The 18,022-nt window shown below is 65.6% G+C and overlaps 9 protein-coding genes across 9 annotated transcripts; 5 read left to right on the top strand and 4 right to left on the bottom strand.

Annotated features, from left to right (window-relative positions):
* Positions 1–73: 73 nt before the first annotated feature.
* MJAP1_000838 (uncharacterized protein) lies at positions 74–2,728 on the top strand (the record flags this gene model as incomplete). Its single annotated transcript, XM_060264805.1, has 4 exons — positions 74–1,053; positions 1,213–1,232; positions 1,265–1,306; positions 1,329–2,728. 4 exons carry the CDS (start codon positions 74–76, stop codon positions 2,726–2,728), a joined length of 2,442 nt encoding a protein of 813 aa, XP_060120788.1.
* A 2,753-nt stretch (positions 2,729–5,481) lies between these two features.
* Positions 5,482–6,255, top strand: MJAP1_000837 (uncharacterized protein; the record flags this gene model as incomplete). The annotated part of the gene is made up of 1 exon (XM_060264804.1): positions 5,482–6,255. One exon carries the CDS (start codon positions 5,482–5,484, stop codon positions 6,253–6,255), a length of 774 nt encoding a protein of 257 aa, XP_060120787.1.
* Positions 6,256–6,310: 55 nt separating this feature from the next.
* On the bottom strand, positions 6,311–6,955 carry rho4 (the record flags this gene model as incomplete). The annotated part of the gene is made up of 1 exon (XM_060264803.1): positions 6,311–6,955. The coding sequence occupies one exon, from the start codon at positions 6,953–6,955 to the stop codon at positions 6,311–6,313; it is 645 nt and encodes a 214-aa protein (XP_060120786.1).
* Positions 6,956–6,992: 37 nt separating this feature from the next.
* On the bottom strand, positions 6,993–8,827 carry MJAP1_000835 (uncharacterized protein; the record flags this gene model as incomplete). Its single annotated transcript, XM_060264802.1, has 3 exons — positions 6,993–7,943; positions 7,966–8,689; positions 8,715–8,827. The coding sequence occupies 3 exons, from the start codon at positions 8,825–8,827 to the stop codon at positions 6,993–6,995; spliced, it is 1,788 nt and encodes a 595-aa protein (XP_060120785.1).
* Positions 8,828–8,892: 65 nt separating this feature from the next.
* On the top strand, positions 8,893–11,802 carry MJAP1_000834 (uncharacterized protein; the record flags this gene model as incomplete). The annotated part of the gene is made up of 1 exon (XM_060264801.1): positions 8,893–11,802. The coding sequence occupies one exon, from the start codon at positions 8,893–8,895 to the stop codon at positions 11,800–11,802; it is 2,910 nt and encodes a 969-aa protein (XP_060120784.1).
* Positions 11,803–11,814: 12 nt separating this feature from the next.
* ctf18 (Chromosome transmission fidelity protein 18) lies at positions 11,815–14,275 on the bottom strand (the record flags this gene model as incomplete). The annotated part of the gene is made up of 3 exons (XM_060264800.1): positions 11,815–12,279; positions 12,302–13,819; positions 13,841–14,275. 3 exons carry the CDS (start codon positions 14,273–14,275, stop codon positions 11,815–11,817), a joined length of 2,418 nt encoding a protein of 805 aa, XP_060120783.1.
* A 99-nt stretch (positions 14,276–14,374) lies between these two features.
* Positions 14,375–15,370, top strand: MJAP1_000832 (DNA-(apurinic or apyrimidinic site) lyase; the record flags this gene model as incomplete). The annotated part of the gene is made up of 1 exon (XM_060264799.1): positions 14,375–15,370. One exon carries the CDS (start codon positions 14,375–14,377, stop codon positions 15,368–15,370), a length of 996 nt encoding a protein of 331 aa, XP_060120782.1.
* A 7-nt stretch (positions 15,371–15,377) lies between these two features.
* Positions 15,378–17,063, bottom strand: GAD1 (glutamate decarboxylase; the record flags this gene model as incomplete). The annotated part of the gene is made up of 1 exon (XM_060264798.1): positions 15,378–17,063. The coding sequence occupies one exon, from the start codon at positions 17,061–17,063 to the stop codon at positions 15,378–15,380; it is 1,686 nt and encodes a 561-aa protein (XP_060120781.1).
* Positions 17,064–17,271: 208 nt separating this feature from the next.
* MJAP1_000830 (uncharacterized protein) lies at positions 17,272–17,799 on the top strand (the record flags this gene model as incomplete). The annotated part of the gene is made up of 2 exons (XM_060264797.1): positions 17,272–17,429; positions 17,454–17,799. 2 exons carry the CDS (start codon positions 17,272–17,274, stop codon positions 17,797–17,799), a joined length of 504 nt encoding a protein of 167 aa, XP_060120780.1.
* Between the last annotated feature and the right edge of the window lie 223 nt (positions 17,800–18,022).

Below are 18,022 nucleotides of genomic sequence, written 5' to 3'. Positions count from 1 at the left end.
CTGTGCACAATCAGGTCATGGGCGTGCGTATCACGTGCGCGCCACGTTGCCCTCCACGTTGGCTCCCACCAAGATGGCAGTGGACGAAGGATCAAAGTCGCTGGCGTTTGCCATCTCTGACTGGCTGCAGAGCAAGGATGTTGCGGATGTGGACGCTACGAAGCTGAAGCAGGCGTCGGCGCTGATTAACGAGGCGTTCGGCGTGGACACCGCGAGTGCGGGCGACCGCAGCACGTACGCCAAGGGCTCGCCCGGGCTGCGGGCCATCTTTGACGTGTTCCTCAAGGCGCAGAAGAAGGTGGCGCCTTCCGCCGAGAAGCCCGCTGCTGAGGAGAAGAAGGACGTTTCGGATGCGGACCTTGCCGAGGCCGAGAAGCTCAAGAACGACGGCAACAAGTTCATGACCGCCAAGGACTACGGCGCGGCGCTCAACGCGTACACCAAGGCGATTGAGCTGAACGGCAACTCGCCCGTCTTTTACTCGAACCGTGCGGCGGCCTACTCGCAGACGGGTCAGCACGACGAGGCGATCGCCGACGCGAAGAAGGCCGCGGAGATCGACCCCAAGTTTGGCAAGGCGTACTCGCGCCTCGGCCACGCGCTCTTTGCCTCGGGCAAGTACGATGAGGCGCTTGCGGCCTACGAGAAGGGCTACGAAGTCGACCCTGCGAACAAGCTCATGAAGTCGGGTCTCGACGCGTGCAAGGCGAAGCTCGCGGACGGCTCGCGCGACGGCGCAGTGACGGCGTCCCCCGGCGGCGATGCGCCCGAGATGCCCAACCTTGGTGGTGCCGGCGGCGGCGCGGGCGGCATGCCCGACCTCGGCTCGCTGCTCAACAACCCCATGCTGGCGCAGATGGCGCAGCAGATGATGTCGAACGGCGGCCTGGAGCAGCTCATGAACAACCCGATGCTGCGCAACATGGCCGAGCAGTTTGGCGGGTCCGGTGGCCAGATGCCCGACCTGAACGCGATGATGAGCAACCCCCAGCTCCGGCAAATGGCTCAGCAGTTTATGGGTGGCGCCGGCGGCGGCGCTGGCGGCGCCAAACCGTAGCGCGGAAGGATCCATGCATCTTTAGTCATATCACGTGGTAGATCAGGGCCACCCGCCGGGAAGCGGCGCGGGGTCCTGCCTTCCCCCACGGAGACGTAGAAGATGACGACGCAAGCTGTGTATGTATTCTTGGAGAGAGGACTTTGCTAATACAGTGCTGATATCGGCCTGATCGGTATGTTTCGTGTAGAGGGAGTGCTAACGCAGGCCTGGCTGTCATGGGCCAGAACCTGATTCTCAACATGAACGGTACGTGCACTGGCTGATGTAGACAAGGGCTTCACGGTCGCTGCGTACAACCGTACGACCTCCAAGGTGGACAACTTCCTTGAGAACGAGGCCAAGGGCACCAAGGTGGTCGGTGCGCACTCGCTCCAGGAGTTTGTGTCGCTGCTCAAGCGCCCCCGCAAGATCATCCTCCTGGTCAAGGCCGGCCCCGCGGTCGACTCGTTCATCGACCAGCTCATCCCCCTGCTTGAGAAGGGTGACATCATCATCGATGGTGGCAACTCGCACTTCCCCGACTCGAACCGCCGCACGAAGGAGCTCGAGGAGAAGGGCCTGCTCTTTGTCGGCTCCGGTGTGTCCGGTGGCGAGGAGGGTGCGCGCCACGGCCCCTCGCTGATGCCCGGTGGCAGCGCTGCCGCCTGGCCCGAGATCAAGGAGATCTTCCAGAAGACCGCCGCACAGAGCGACGGCGAGCCGTGCTGCGACTGGGTCGGCGATGGCGGTGCGGGCCACTACGTCAAGATGGTCCACAACGGTATCGAGTACGGCGACATGCAGCTCATTGCCGAGGCCTACTCGATCCTCAAGCTCGGTCTCGGCCTTGAGGAGAAGGAGATCTCGGAGATCTTTGGCCAGTGGAACAAGGGCGTGCTCGACTCGTTCCTGATCGAGATCACGCGCGATGTGCTCGCGTACAACGACACCGACGGCCAGCCGATGGTGCCCAAGATCCTCGACAGCGCGGGCCAGAAGGGCACCGGCAAGTGGACCGCGATCAACGCGCTGGACCTCGGCCAGCCCGTGACGCTGATCGGCGAGGCGGTCTTTGCCCGCTGCCTGTCGGCGCTCAAGGAGGAGCGTGAGCGTGCCTCCAAGGTCCTCAGCGGCCCCAAGATCAAGCCGTTCGATGGCGACAAGAAGCAGTTCATCGACGACCTCGAGCAGGCGCTGTACGCTTCCAAGATCGTCTCGTACGCCCAGGGCTTTATGCTCATGCGCGAGGCTGCCAAGGAGTACAACTGGACGCTGAACAACCCCTCGATCGCTCTGATGTGGCGCGGCGGCTGCATCATCCGCTCCGTCTTCCTCAAGGACATCACCAACGCCTTCCGCAAGAACCCGACGCTGGAGAACCTGCTCTTTGACGACTTCTTTGCCAACGCCATCCAGAAGGCCGAGGACGGCTGGCGCCGCATCATTGCGCAGGGCGTCCTGTGGGGTGTCCCCACGCCTGCCTTCTCGTCCGCGCTCGCGTTCTTCGACGGCTACCGCCTCGCGACCGGCTCGGCGAACCTGCTCCAGGCCCAGCGCGACTACTTTGGCGCCCACACCTTCCGTGTGATGCCGGGCAAGGAGAACGACCACTTGAAGAAGGGCGAGGACATTCACATCAACTGGACCGGCCGCGGCGGCAACGTCTCGGCTTCGACCTACATTGCCTAATAAGTAGCGTAGAATTACACACCACGCGCAAAGTGGCCCATGGGCATCGGCGCAATCGCCGGGCGCCGCGCCGCAACGGCCGTGCGCGGCGCGCCACGTGGCGCGCTTGGGCCACGCTGCTTCGGCGCGCCCGCAGCAGCGTCTAGCATGCGCAGCTCGGTGGGGCTCAGGGAGACGGTGGCGAGATCGAACTCGTCGGGCTCGGGCGTCGTATAGGTCTCGCGGCGCACCGCTGCGGCGGGCGCAGGCGCGCTCGCCATCTCGAGCTGCACCTGCGCGTGGCCCGCGAGCAGCTTGCCTGCCTGCGGGCCCGGCTGCAGATAGTGGCTGGGGAAGCGCTGGTAGGCGGCCTTCTTTGCGTACTCCTCCAGGTACTTTTGGTTGAGCAGATGGTCGACGATGCGCTTCAGCTCCTCGTCGGAAAACTTGGAGCCGCGGCCGTGGTAGAGGTTGCGGTGGTGCCCTTTGTCCTTGATGTCCTTCTTCATGCTCCCTTTAAAGACAGCAGTGTAGTACGCCTTGGTCAGGTGCGTGCGCTGGCTGCCGCCGCCAATGAGCTTGACCATGTTGACAAAGTCCTTGGCCGGCGTCGTGATGTCCACCGTGTGCACCGGCGCGCGCCGGCAGTTGTCGCACGACGCGTGGCAGTCGGCCGCCTCAAAGGTCTCGCCAAAGTACTTGAGGATGTTGGTGCGGCGGCACTCGGTGAGCGCCTGGCAGAACGATGTGACCTGGCGCAGGTTGCGCAGCTGGTGCTGCTTCTGCTGCGGCGACGCGTCCTCCGAGTCGTTGATCATCCCCTCGAGCTTCCGCGCGTCGTCCATCGTCCAGTACAGCACGCACTCGGACTTTTTCCCGTCGCGGCCCGCGCGGCCGGTCTCTTGGTAGTAGCCCTCCAGGCTCTTGGGGATCGAGTGGTGGATGACAAAGCGCACGTCGGCCTTGTCGATGCCCATGCCAAAGGCGATCGTCGCGACAATGACCTTGAACTGGCCTGCCTCCCAGGTATCTTGAATGCGCAGCTTGTCTTGGGTATCGAGCCCCGCGTGAAAGTGGCGCGCGTGGATGCCGTACTTGGACTCCAGGTCGCTCGCCAGGTTTTCGCAGTCGCGGCGGCTGAGGCAGTAGATGATCCCGCACTCGTTCGCGTGGTGCTGCTGGATAAAGGCCGCAATGCTCTCGAGCGTCGCGCCGCCCCGCCGCTTCGGCACGACACTGTACGAGAGGTTCGGGCGGTTGAACGACTGCCGCAGCACGAGCGCGTTGCGCATGCCGAGCCGCCGCTGGATATCCTCGACAGTGTCGATACGCGCGGTCGCCGTCAGCGCCATGATTGGCACGTCCGGATAATTCTGCCGCAGCATCTCGAGACGCACATAGTCAGGCCGGAAGTCGTGGCCCCACTGGTCGACGCAGTGCGCTTCGTCAATCACGAACCGCGCGAGGCGCCGGACGTTGTACAGGTGCGACAGCACATTCGCCGCCAGGCGCGAGTTGCACACAAATTCGGGCGTCACGTACAAGAGACGGACGTGCAGGTCGCGCTTGTACAGCTCGGCACTCGCAAAGCGGCGGTCCTCCTCCGACATGTCACCCGTGATGGCAAGCGTCGGGATCTCGAGGCGCAGCAGGTTCTTGACCTGGTTGTGGATGAGCGCAATGAGCGGCGAAATGACGACCGTCAGCCCCTCGGTCGCCCCTTGCGTGATGGTTGCAGGCAGCTGGTAGCACAAACTCTTTCCGCCGCCGGTCGGCATCAGGCAAAAGACGTCCTTGCCGGCGAGCGTCGCGTTGATTGCCTCGAGCTGGTCGGTGCGGAACTGCGACAGCTTAAAGAGGCGGTGCAGCGCATGCGTCACCTGCGCGTCCCAGCGGTTGGGCCGCGCGGGCGCATGCTGCGGCGGCGTGCTGGACACGCGCGGCGCTCGCTCGCGCTGCGACGCAGGGCGTGCGTCGACCACGACAAACTCGTCGGAATCGTCCACGGACACTGCCTTGCTTGCGCCGCCCGGCACCGACACGACCGAGCCCACGCTCGAGACGCGCGCGTTGCGCGGCGACCGCCGCGGCGCCACGGCCTCGGTCGGACTCGGGGACGGAAGCGAGGACGAGGTATCCGCGCTCGCGCACGGCACAGACGCGTTCCGCGCGCGGAGCTCCTGCTCGATCTCGAGGATGCGCGCGGTGCAGCTGCGTTCCTGCAGCTTGAGAAACTCGGGGCTATCGTCGATGAGGTCGTCGCCGCACGCGAGCGCCGCGCGCTGGAGCATCGACGTGTGCCGCAGCTCGGTGAGCTTTTGGTGCTTTTCCCGCAGCTCGTCGTCCGATTTTTGCGCCCACCGCGCGCTCATCGGCGTCCCCCCTTGCCGCGGCGCATTCGTACTCGGCGTGAGCGTAGCGCGTGGCGCGACACACGGCCGCTTGCGCGCAGGGCTCGACGACTGCGGCGTGTGCACCGGCGTATTTTCCTTGTTTTCGGGGGCTATCCGCGGCGAGGCACGCGGCGCACTCCCGCTCGAGCTCGGCGCCAAAGACACCCCGCCGCCCTCGGGCGCCATGCCCCACTCCGCGTCCGGCACAAACTGAAACCGCCCCGGCATCGCCACCGCGTCGAGCGAATGTTGGTCTCGGCGCGTCGCGTCCATCACGTGGATGTCACTCCACACCCACGTGATTCACGCAGCGAAAAGTTGCGAAGCTTGCGGACGGCGAGCGCGTGGCGGGGAATGGCGAGTGCGCGGGCGCCGCGATCCATGTCGCGATCCGACGGTTCGTGTCCTACGCCCGAGCTGCAAACAAGCGCTTCTTCTCAGGTCGACGGCGAAAGTGCGTGCACCTCGGACGTGACGCCGATGCTCCTCGGCCCCGAGACCGAGGCCGACCACGGATTTGCCACGCTGCGCATGTCGCACACCCATGACGACTGGGACGTGCTTGCGCAGGATATTGGTGTGCTATTTGGCGATGCCTATACCTTCCCACCGCCTACAGCCAAAGATTTGCACGCCCTGCCCTCGGCGGCGGGCCACCTTGCGTGGCCTGGCGCAGGGCTCTCGCTGCCTGGCACGCCGGATACCTCGGCGTCGTCCATGTGGCTCGGCAGCAGCGCGTCGTCGTCCGACTCACCCGGTACTGCGCCGGTGAAGCGCTCGCCGAGCGAGGGCGCGCGCGCCAAGCGGCCACGGCCGGCCAAGGTGCGTCCGGCGCCGGCGGTCCCTGCGTATAGCCCCCCTACGCTGATTCCGATGGCGCCGCGCATGCTCTCTGCGCCGCCGAGTACGGACGCGCTGCGTGCGTGGCTGCTTGAGCGCCGGGCGCTCCTGCAAAAGACGCGCGACGACGTGACAAAAGACATGGCGCGCCTCGACGACGACGAAAAAGCCTGGGCGCAGCTGCGAGTGCGCCTCGGCGAGCGGATCGAGCACGCGCGGCGTGCGGCGCCGCCGCCGGATGCGCCCATGTGGGACGTCTCGAAGCAGCTGCCAGACATGACGGCGCTGCTCGAGCAGGATATATTGTGCCTCTAGGGCTGTGCATGTGATACCAACCCCCCCCGTGCATAGTATTAACGGTGATATACAGCTACAGTACGCTACACTTTGTGCGTGCGTTTCCCTTCCGCAGGCGCCAGCCGCGCTTGCGCTTGCGCTCGCAGGCCTCCTCCAGCGCGGCCTGAAAGACGCCCTGGACATTGTGCCCGGTCCGGGCGGAGCACTCGACGTAGCGGCGCGCGCCAATGTCCTGTGCGAGTGCGGCGCCCTGCTCGGCGGTGGTCGGCTTGATGCCCTGTGCAGAGAGGAGTGCGAGCGCTTTCTGGTCCTCGCGCAGGTCTGTCTTGAGGCCGACGAGGAGAAACGGCACGCCTTCGCAAAAGTGCAGGATCTCGGGCAGCCATTTGTCCTGGACATTGACGAGGCTCGCGGGATAGTCCACCGCAAAGCACACGAGGATCACGTCCGTCTCGGGGTAGCTCAGGGGGCGCAGTCGGTTGTACTCCTCCTGCCCCGCCGTGTCCCACAGCGCAAACTCGACGAGCTGGCCGTCGAACTCGACGATCGGTACATAGTTCTCAAACACCGTCGGCACGTATTCCTCGGGGAAGCGGTTCTGCGAGTAGACGATCAACAGACACGTCTTGCCACAGCCACCATCTCCCACGACGACAAGCTTCTTCTTCAGCGAGACCTCCTGCCGCAAATCGGTCGGCGCGGCCTGCGCGCTCGCCATCGTCGCAACACGATCGGGGATCGGGCTACAGATCGGGCTACGGCGTATCGTGCGCCGCCTCGGGCTCCTCGTCGTCGTCGAGGGGGAGGCGCACGCCGGCAATGTTGCGTGCGGCACGCTCGGACTGCGTGAGGGGGATGTACCGCGTGAGTGCCGCGGCAAAGAGCGCCATTACCGCGCCAAAACGCAGCACCCACGCGACGTCGCCGTCGTCGCCACGGCGGTGCTTGCTCGGGGCGTGGCTCGTCACGCGAAAGATGAGCGACGCAATGAGCGCCACCAGAAACTGCGGCAGGACGATCGCGAGGTTATGAATGCCGAGGATCGTGCCGCCTCGGATACTGTCCTCGAGCGGCGCGGCGCCGTCGGCAGGCACCTCGCGCCCGCGCGAGACGACCGACGAGACGTGCGAGCCCGAGACGATGCGCTGCGGCGCCACACCTTCGTGCGCGCTCGTGCGGCGGCTCGGATTCTCGAGGTCGTGCACCGAGGTGCGCTGCCGCGGCTCGTGGCGGTCCATGATCTGCTGCGCGGACCACTGGTCTTCGACCGCGTCCTGCGCCGGCTCGGCCTCGGCCTCGCGCACAAACTCGCCGAGGAGCGCAAAGGGGACCCACGTCCAGATGCTCCAAGGCACGCCCATCAGCATCACCAAGCCCAGTGCCTGCTCCTGGGTGTGCACAAAGAACGTCGCAAAGAGGATCAGCGCCTGGCTCAGGCACCCAAACGTCCACATTGAGCGGAGCGTCGCCTGGCGCCAGGCAGAGCGGAGGGGGGCGACCGCGCCGCCATCCGCATGGGGCGAAGCGTGCCCCGCGACCGTAACGACCGGCAGAAACGAGCCGGCAAGCATCGAGAGGAGCGCAAAGAGGAGCATGCCAAAGCTGCCGATCTTTTCGCTCGCATCTCGCCCGTCGTGGTGCCGCCGCGCGGCGTCCACAATGTAGGTCGTGCTGTAAAAGAGAAACGGAAACCAGCTCATCGTCGCCTGTGTCAGCACCGTTACGTACCAAAAGCTGGACTTGGCACACGCGCCGGATCGACAGCGGCAGCTGCTTGGCGACGTGCCACACCTGCTGCAGCGACACGTATACGCGCTGCCAGCCGCGCGTCGGCGGCGGCGTCGTGTGGCGGTACGCCGTCTCGGGCGTACCGAGCACCGTCACCGCGACGCACGCGGCCATACCCGCGATCGAGAGCATGGCAAACTTGCGGAACTGGCCGCCGCCGACCCAGCGGAGCGCAGGCCACTCGGCGAGGTTCGCCCACCCGCACCAGTAGCCGACAATGTTGCCGGCATGCAGCATACGTGCCTGCCACGCATTCGCCTCGTTCTGCTCGCTGCTGCCCGCATTGTCGAGGATCAGCGCGCGCGAAATGACTTGCAGGCCGTTCACCGCAAAGTCGAGCACCCAGAAGCCGAGCACGCTCAACGTCTGCACAACCAGCGCCACGCGCTCTTTCCGCACCGGGTCCCAGTCGCCGTAGCCCACGCCGAGCGAGTCGAGGAGCACGGCAGCAATCGGCTCGCTAAACGCAATCGTGCACGTCCCCACTGCCACCATCAGCGCCGAGCCGACAATGTACTTGCGCCGGCGGTACCGCGACGTCGACGAATCCGACAGCGAGCCCAGCACCGGCTGCGTCACAAGGCCCGACAGCGGCCCGGCGATCCACACGAGGCCGGTTGCCTGCTTCGACAGGCCAATGTCCAGCAGGTACGGCGTCCCATAGCTTCGTCAGAAAAAAAAATACCTACGCCAGCTCCAAGCTCCATATGATCTGCGAGCCCGCCAGGCCCAGCGTCAGCGTCCCAAACCGGAGCCAGCGCGCGCCGCGCTCCCGCGCCACGCTCACCCCACTCTCCGCCATGGCAGCGCACGGGCACAAGTCACGTGCAGATTTCTTTCGCCGTCGCGGCGGCGGAGGGAGCGCGTATGGACGACTACGACGAGTTCGGCAACTATATCGGCCCCCTCTCTGACTCTGGCTCCGAGGTCGAGGAAGAGGAGGTGGAGGAGCTGCCTGAGCTCGAGGAGGCGCCGCCTGCGCCTCCCGCGCAGGACGCGGGCCTGCAGGTGATGCAGGTCGACGACGCGCCGTCGCAGGCCGTCGTCCTGCACGAGGACAAGGTGTACTATCCGAGTGCCTCGGAGGTGTATGGCGAGGATGTCGAGACGCTCGTCCAGGAAGAGGATACACAGCCGCTGACGCAGCCGATCGTCGAGCCGGAAAAGGTGCGCAGCTTTGCGATCGAGGAGCAGGGCCTGCCCGAGGTCCGCTTCGACCGCGCGTTTATGATGAACATGCTCAACTTTCCCGAGATGGTGCGCAACGTCGCGGTCGTTGGCCACCTGCACCACGGCAAGACGAGCCTCGTGGACATGCTCGTCTACGAGACGCACCAGCTCGAGATCGACGTGGACAAGCCGCTCAAGTATACCGACACGCACGTCCTCGAGCGCGAGCGCGGCATGTCGATCCGGTGCACGCCGATGTCGCTCGTGATGCGCACGACGCGCGACAAGAGCTACCTCGTCAACGTTGTCGACACGCCGGGGCACCCCAACTTTGTGGATGAGGTCGCGGCGGCGCTGCGCCTCGTCGACGGCGCCGTGCTGGTCGTCGACGTCGTCGAGGGCGTCATGGCGAATACCGAGGCGATCATCAAGTTCTGCTTGCGCGAGCGCATGCCGATGACGCTCGTCGTAAACAAGATGGACCGCCTGATCCTCGAGCTGCGTCTGCCGCCCCAAGAGGCCTACTTCAAGGTGCGCCACACGATCGAAGAGGTGAACAGCGTGATTGCCGCGCACGACCCGAACCCCGCGCTGCGCCTCTCGCCAGAGCGCGGCAACGTCGCGTTTGCGTCGACCGACATGGGCTACTGCTTCACCCTCCGCTCCTTTGCCAAGATGTACGCACAAAACGCGCCGGTGGACGTCGACGCGTTCGCACAGCGCCTCTGGGGCAACATGTACTTTGACGCCTCGTCGCGCGGCTTTAGCAGAAAGGCGCCGCACGCGGACGCGCCGCGCTCCTTTACGCACTTTATCCTCGAGCCGCTCTACAAGCTCTACACGCAGGTCCTCTCGGCGGACACAAACGCCCTCAAAAAGACGCTGCACCGCCTGCAGATCCACCTGCGCCCCAGTGCATTCGAGATGGACGTGCGCCCGCTGCTGCGCCTCGTCCTGAACCAGTTCTTTGGGGCACCGGCGGGACTCGTCGATATGCTTGCGTCGCTCCCGAGCGCGGCGGACGCCACACGCCAAAAAGTCGCACAGACGCTCGCCGCGCCCCCGGACGCACACCTCGCCACCGAGGCGGCCAAGGGCGGGCGCGACGGGCCGCTCCTCGTGCAGGTCGCCAAACTCTTTCCCACGACCGATGCGACCGAGTTCCGTGCACTGGGCCGTGTATTGAGCGGCACGATCGCGCGCGGCGACACGATCAAGGTCCTCGGCGAGGGGTACTCGCAGGACGACGAAGAAGACATGGCCCTCGAAACGGTCGCCGACGTATGGATCGCCGAGAGCCGGTACGTCGTCCCGGCCGAGGCCGTGCCGGCGGGAAGCCTCGTGCTCCTGGGCGGCATCGACACGTCGATCATCAAGAGCGCGACGCTCGTAGCGCAGTCGCTTGCGCCGAGCGAGACCTATACCCTGCGCCCGGTCGTGCAAATGACTGAGAGCGTGCTCAAGGTCGCGGTCGAGCCGCTGAACCCCGCCGAGCTGCCCAAGATGCTCGACGGGCTGCGGAAGGTGAACAAGACCTACCCGCTCGTCACGACCAAGGTCGAGGAGAGTGGCGAGCACACGCTGCTCGGCACCGGCGAGCTGTACCTCGACTGCGTCATGCACGACCTGCGCGTGCTCTACGCCGAAGTCGAGGTCAAGATCAGCGACCCGGTCGTAAAGTTCTGCGAGACGGTCGTCGAGACGTCCGCCGTGCAGTGCTACGCGGTGACGCCGAACCAAAAGAACAAGCTCACGCTCATCGCCGAGCCGCTCGAAAAGGGCATCGCCGAGGACATTGAGCGCGGCGCGCTCGACGTGCGCCTGCCGCCGCGCCAGCTCGCCAAGGTGTTCCAGGAGCGCTACGGCTGGGACGCGCTCGCCGCGCGCTCCATCTGGGCGTTTGGGCCGGCGGACGACGGGCCCAACGTGCTCGTGGACGACACGCTTCCCGACGAGGTCGACAAGAAGCAGCTCTACCTGATCCGCGAGCACATCAAGCAGGGCTTCCAGTGGGCCACGCGCGAGGGGCCGCTGTGCGACGAGCCGATCCGCAACGTCAAGTTCCGCATCGTCCACGCAGAAGTCGCGCCCGAGCCGATCCAGCGCGGCGGCGGCCAGATCATTCCCACCGCCCGCCGCGCCGCCTACGGCGCGTTCCTCCTCGCGACGCCGCGCCTGATGGAGCCCATCTTTGCGGCCGAGGTGCAGGCGCCGGCCGAGTGCGTCAGCGCCGTGTACACGCTCCTCGCCCGCCGCCGTGGCCACGTCGTGCAGGACGTGCCCAAGGCCGGCACGCCGCTCGTGACCGTCAAGGCGTACCTCCCGGCGATGGACGCGAACGGCTTCGAGACGGACCTGCGCGTCCTGACGCAGGGCCAGGCCTTCTGCCTCCAGTCCTTTGACCACTGGAGCGTGGTGCCGGGCGACCCGACCGACACGTCGATTGTCCTGCGCCCGCTCGAGCCCGCGCCGCCGCTCGGCCTCGCGCGCGACTTTGTGCTCAAGATGCGGCGACGCAAGGGTCTCTCGGACGCGATCGCCGTGAGCTCCTACCTGGAAAACGACCTAGTCGTCGCCTTGGCGCAGGCGGGGATCGAGGTGGCGTGATACCTATATAGACTACAGCAGTGCAGACAGCTTGATCGCTTTGCGGACCGCATTCGAGTACCCTTCGTGGTACCGGTAAAAGACACGCAGCTCCTTGCGCTCGACCTTGGCGGGGGTCGGCGGCGCAGGCGCCGCGACGGGGCGCCCGAAAAAGTCGAGCGTCACGAGGCTCTGCTTGGTGTGCTCCTTGACCGGCGCGACGTCGTACCGAGACGCATGCTCAACCACCGGGCGGCGGCGCGCGGCCTCGCGCTCGACCTCGCGCTGCACCTGCTGACGCACGCCGTGGCGCTGGGGACCGACGTCGCACTTGATCTCGTCGCCAAACGCGCCAAACGCGTCGAGGACAGGCTGCAGCCGCTGCACCACCGCGCCGTCCTCAGTGCGGTCGGGCGCAAAGGACAACGACAGAGAAAGCATGGTATCCACGAGCGCACTCAGCTCGCCCTTGGACGCGGCACTCGCCTGCTGCGTGTGCTGCGTAAGTAGGACAACGTACCAGTTTCAAGTCGGGGCTCAGAATGCGCACAAGCGCGGGGCCAAGCTCGGTTGCGATCGCCTGTCGCCCGTAAAAGGGCAGGCTCGCGGGGGGGAGGTGCGTGCGCACGGTCGCCACGAGCTCGTGCATCTCGGTAAGCCGCAAGTGGTTCTCATAGTCCGTGCGCGGCATCTGCTCGGGCAGCGGATTCGCGAGGTTCGCAAAGAGCAGATGGAACGGGACAAACGCCCACGGCAGGAACGCAAAAAGCTCGTAGGCCGGCGAGCCGCCCGCGCCGTACGCACGCTGCGTCATGGCCTGCGCAAAGTGCAGCCAGTCGTGCGCGTCGCGGTAGCGGTGCCAGCCTTGGTCGGCGAGGCGGAGGTGGGGATAGTGCTCAAAGCACCCCAGCGCCAGGCGGTCGTACTCGCCGTGGCCCGTGATCTCGTGCACGAGCGCCTGCACGCGGTCGTGGAGCGTCGCCTTGGCCTGCCGCGTGCGCTTCGCGTGGAAGGACGAGGTGGTTGCGTCGACCGCGCAAAAGAGCTGCGCAAAGAGCCGCTGCTGCGACACGACGCTGTCCTTGATCCCGATCGTAGACTGCGTGATCGCCTCGTCGTTCACCGCCACGTCGCGGCTGCGCAGCATCTCGAGCGCGTGCAGACACGCACGGATATCGCCGTGCGTCAGCTCACACAGGAGCGACAGGCTGCGTGTATCCGCCTTGAGCTCCTCGCCGGCGCAGATCTGCGAGAGGCGCCGCGCAATCGCAGGCGTGGGGGGGCGGTGGAAGCGCAGAATCCGCGCAAACGGGCGCAGCGGACGCAGCGCAGGCGCGTACAGATCGTTGCACACACACACAATCGGCCGCAGGATGGGCGGCGGCGCTTTCTTCTTCTTGCCGACGTCCGTGCCGCGGTGCCGGCGACTGTCGCCTTTGCCGCGCTCAATCAGGCGCACGAGCGCGCGGATAAAGCTCGCTGTGCCGAGGCCTTCGCCGCCGGTCGCTCCGTCGATCTCGTCAATGACGACCATCGTCGGCTTGCCGGCGCCACGCAGACTATCCGACTCGAGCGCCACACGCACACGCGCCTCGACGTCGCCGGCCGTGCGCGCATCGCTTGCATTCAGCTCATAGACTCGGTAGCCGGCCTGCTCAGCAATGACGTGCGCCAGCGTCGTCTTGCCCAGGCCGGGGGGGCCGGAGACGAGGAGCACGCGCTCGTGAGGACGCCTGTACGCATCCGGCGCACGCTCCTCCTCGTCGTCGTGGAAGCGCTTCCGCGCTGCAGGGCCCTCGCGGCCAAAGACACAGGGGTCCCACTCTTTGAGCCACCGCAGCGCGTCGCGGTGCACGCGGTCGTCGCCGATGAGCTCGGTAAACTTGCGGGGACGGTACTTTTCGACCCACATCACCGGCGATGCAGTGCGTGCGCGCATGCGCGGCCGCTCGGGCAGCGGCTCGCGCGCCCGCTGCATCAGGCGCTGGAGTGGCTCGGCGAGGAATTCACTCGACGACGTCGGCTGCGCAACAGGGGGCTGCGTTAGAAAGAGACCTACCTTCCATCCGCGCGTGCGCCGGCGGCGTGAGATGGTAATAGGCGTCCCGTCGGACGTCACCGCCTGGATCGGCTCGGCAGGAATGTATTTGGGTATCGCAGACGTGGACGGCACCGCCTGTGGCGCCACGGGCGCTACAGGCACGGCCGGCACGACCGGTGCCGCCGGCGCCGCCGGCGCCTCGGCCATCTCGACGTCCTCGTCGTGCACCGGCGTGTGCTCCTCGGCCTCGGCTTCGCGCATCGCGTCGAGCGCGTCTTCGTCCTCGTCCATCCCCAGGAACAGCACGTCCTGGGGGTCGTGACTCGGCTCGTCATCGAACGCGCGCGGTGGCGCCCACTCTCCCGCAATCTCCTCCTCGGCCGCAAGCAGCGCCTCGAGATCCTCGTCCTCGGGCTCGTACGCGCGCCGCTGCGACGCACGCTCCGGCCACATCGTCGTAACGCGTCGAATGTTTAGTCAGACACGCGCCGCCTCTTTATGCAGCGCGTCGTGCGTGGAGTCGTGTCGAGTGTTCCGCGAGCGTCTGTCGTGATGGGAAAGCGTGCTGCTGCGAGTGCAGCGTCTGCTGCGCCGAAGCGTGTGCGCGAGGATGAAGGAGAAGCGAAGCCGAAACGCGTCGCCAAGAGTGCGCCGGTCGAGACGTCGCCTGCTGCGCCGTCCGGCGTCGACCACAGTGCACCCGAGTGGGTGCCGAAGAATGGCGCGCTGCCGAGCGGCACGCTCGAGTTCGCGCGCCCTGCCGAGGGTGATGTGCGTGTGATGATCTACAATATCACGTCGCTCAAGTCGTCCGACGCCAAAGGGCTGATGCGCTACCTCAAGGCCGAGGACGCCGACGTGCTCGTCCTGTCCGAGACCAAAGTGAATGCGCCGCCCGGCCACGCGGGCCTCGATTCCATGTACCCCCACCAGTACTGGGGCATTGGCGAGAAGAAGGGGTATGCCGGCATCGCCGTCCTCTCCAAGGTCAAGCCGACCAAGGTCGAGTACGGCCTGCCCGGTTTTGACGACCCCAGCGCGCGCGCGCGTCTGCTCACGGTCGAGTTTCCCAATACGGTGCTCGTCGGGACGTATGCTGTGAATGCGGGCGACAACCTCAAGACGCTCGACAGCAAGATGCGCTGGAACGACGCGCTGGAAAAACACCTGCTGCAGTACGCGGACCGCGACCTGATCTGGTGCGGCGACCTGAACGTCGTCTGGGACGACCGCGACCTCGCCGGTGCCTCGAAGAAATGGAACAAGTCGGCGGGTTACACGCAGGCCGAGTGCGACGCGCACCGCCGCGTCCTCGCTGCGACCAAGATGCAGGATGCGTGGCGCGTCCTGCACCCCGATGCCGTCGGGCACTACACCTACTATGGCTGGCGCGGCAACTGTCGTGTGCGCGGCGCCGGCTGGCGCATCGACACGTTTATCACGACGCCCTCTGCCCAAGCACGCATGCAGGCGTGCGAAATCCGGCACGAAATCTACGGCGCAAGCGACCACGTCCCAGTGATTGCCGATCTTAAAGGTCCATTGTAGAAACTATCTAGCACTGGCTGCTGAATCCGCGGCCCTTGTCGCCCTTGCCTTCTGGGCGACCGTGGTGCGCGTCGTTGCGCTTCTTCAGCGCGGGGTGGTGACGGCTGCTCGACGACTCGGCGGTGTTGTCGTCGGCGGCCAGGTGCACCGGGATCGAGTCCGCGTTGCCCTCGAGCTGACGAGTGATGGTGATGATGTCGTGCACGAGCGCGTCGACCATGCTCTCGGTCATGCTGTCACGCACGACGACACGCAGAATCTGGACGTGCTGCAGGCTGGGCGACAGCTCATAGTTCGGCACAATCCAGCCCTTGGCGCGCAGCAGGACCTGGACCCAGCGCTGCTCGAGCTTGGGGTTGCGCTCCTTGAACTCGTCGGTCCAGCGGAAGGCGACGACGGGCAGGCCTGGCACGTAGTTCACCGCATCGCCCTCGTTGACCGTGTGCGTCTTGAAGCCGGCCTCGGCGACCTTGCTGACCGGGCGGTGGATGTCCGAGATCACGAGGAACAGGCCGCTGATCTCGAGCGCACGCGACAAGAGACGCGCATTCTTCAGGTTGTTGTTCATCGTGTCGCGGTATCCCTCGTGGCCGAGGTTGATAAAGTTGAACATCTGGCCCAGCACCGGCGCGGCGGGGCGCGAGAAGTTCAGGCCGAAGGAGTACTCGACCGAGCCGAGGTAATGCAGCTCAAACACCAGCTCGTCCGGTACTAGGTCCGCGGAGCGGAAGACGATCCAGCCGACACCGGGGTACACCATACCGAACTTGTGGCCGGACGTGTTGATCGAGGCGACACGCTCAATGTCGAACGACCACTTGTGGTCGGGCGTGGCGAACGGAGCGACCATCGCGCCCGACGCACCGTCGACGTGGATCGGGATGTTGTGCCCCGTCTTTTTCTCGTACTCGTCGAGCTCCTTCGCCACTTCCTCCACCGGCTCGTAGTGGCCGGTGTAGGTCGAGCCGAGGATGACGACGACCGCGATCGTATTCTCGTCGACCTTCTCCATGGCGCGCTTCGCGTCGAGGCAGTAGTGCGTCGACTCGTCAATGTCGACCGGGCGCTCCTCGACCTCAAAGTAGCGCGCAAACTTCTCCACGGCCACCTGCACGTTCGAGCCAAAGACCAGGTTGGGGCCAGGGTTGTGGATGTCCTTGCCTTCGGCCTTGCGCTTGTGCTGCCAGCGGCGCTTGGCGGCGAGCAGGCCCAGCATGATGGCCTCCGACGAACCGGTCGTCGCCGTGCCCATCGCAGCGAGGCGCTTGCCGTCCTTCGAGGTGTCTTTCGGCGCCTTCCACAGGTTCGAGAGGATCGAAATACAGCGCGCATGGACCGCCATCGTCGCGGGGTACTCGTCCTGGTCACACAGATTGATGCCAATCGTCTCGGTCATGAGCTGCGTCGCACGGTCGGGCATCCAGGTGTGCACGAACGAGGCCAGGTTCAGGCTCGGCTTGCCATCCAGCAGCAGCTCATCCTTGAGCAGCTGGTAGGTGGCCTCCTCCGACACACCCGTGTCGGGCAGATGGTACTTGGGTACCGGCGCCGTGGCGTAGCGGCCGGCGTGCGCACCGCTGTAGAACGAGTGCGCGATGCTGTCGCCGCGGGCAAGGCTCATTAGGTGCGAGCTCTCCTCATCTTGGGCTTTCTCGATGAGCTGGTCGGGGTCAATGCTGAGCGACAGAGGCATGGCGGCTGGTAGGAGAGAACGAACGGGCCGTCTGCACCGCCAGCCAGGGCCGATGCGCCCGAAATTTCGCCTGCGTGCATTTCGCCACGCGCGGGCCCGTCATCTGCGCACGAGCCTCCGACCAAAGCCACGCGCCCCAGCGTTCATCACGTGATGATTCTTGCCCCAAGGCTCGACGCGTGCCCCGCAACTCGTTTTGCTCCACAGCATGGTTCGTTTCGTTGCGACGTTCGCCGCGCTCGTGCTCCTCTTTGCTGCGCAGGTTGCGTCGCAGAGCTCGTCGTCGGTGCCGTCTTCTATGGCACCGGTGACGAAGCCGACGACGTCCGCAAACGGCCAGTCGGGCTGTGTGCAATACGGTGACTGGTACGTCGCGAAACACTAACCCAGTACCAAAGGCTCCAATACCTTCAAGACCGAGACGCAATATTCGCCCGTGACGTCGCCGGGATCTCACAGCGTGCCGAACCTGACGGACGCGTCGGCAAGCCGCTCGTACGTCGACTCGCTCGCGCAGCAGGGCGGCTCGCAGGCCTACGCGCAGAACCCTTACAGCGGCCCTACCACGCCGGTGCCGCAGCCGACGTCCGTGACGTTTAACACGGTCGTATCGTCGGACGGAAAGAAGTATACTACGGTCGCTGTCAACACGCAGAACGGCGCGAGCTCGCAGAAAGCCGTGCCGGTGCTCTTTGCCCTCGCCGTGGCGGTGGTGGGTGGCGCTTTGTTGTTGTAGCTGCGCGAGTCGCGGCTCTTTTGATATCCTCGTCATAGCTAGCGCAATGTAAGTATATGGGCTTGAGATGGGGATTGCGTAACAGAGGGGGCGAGGGGAGTCGCGTCGGCAAAGGTCGCGTCGTGTCTGTATCACTTTCGCGGTTTGTTTTTGGTGCCTGCTCGTCATGGACAAGAGAGGCTGCAGCTACTATGGCGGCTGCAGACGTTTCAGTACGTGTGCC

This window comes from Malassezia japonica, chromosome 1 (assembly GCF_029542785.1).
Source record: "Malassezia japonica chromosome 1, complete sequence".
NCBI lineage: Eukaryota > Fungi > Basidiomycota > Malasseziomycetes > Malasseziales > Malasseziaceae > Malassezia > Malassezia japonica.
The sequence above is the reverse complement of the archived record's forward strand: the minus strand, read 5'-3'. Positions and strand labels throughout refer to the sequence as shown.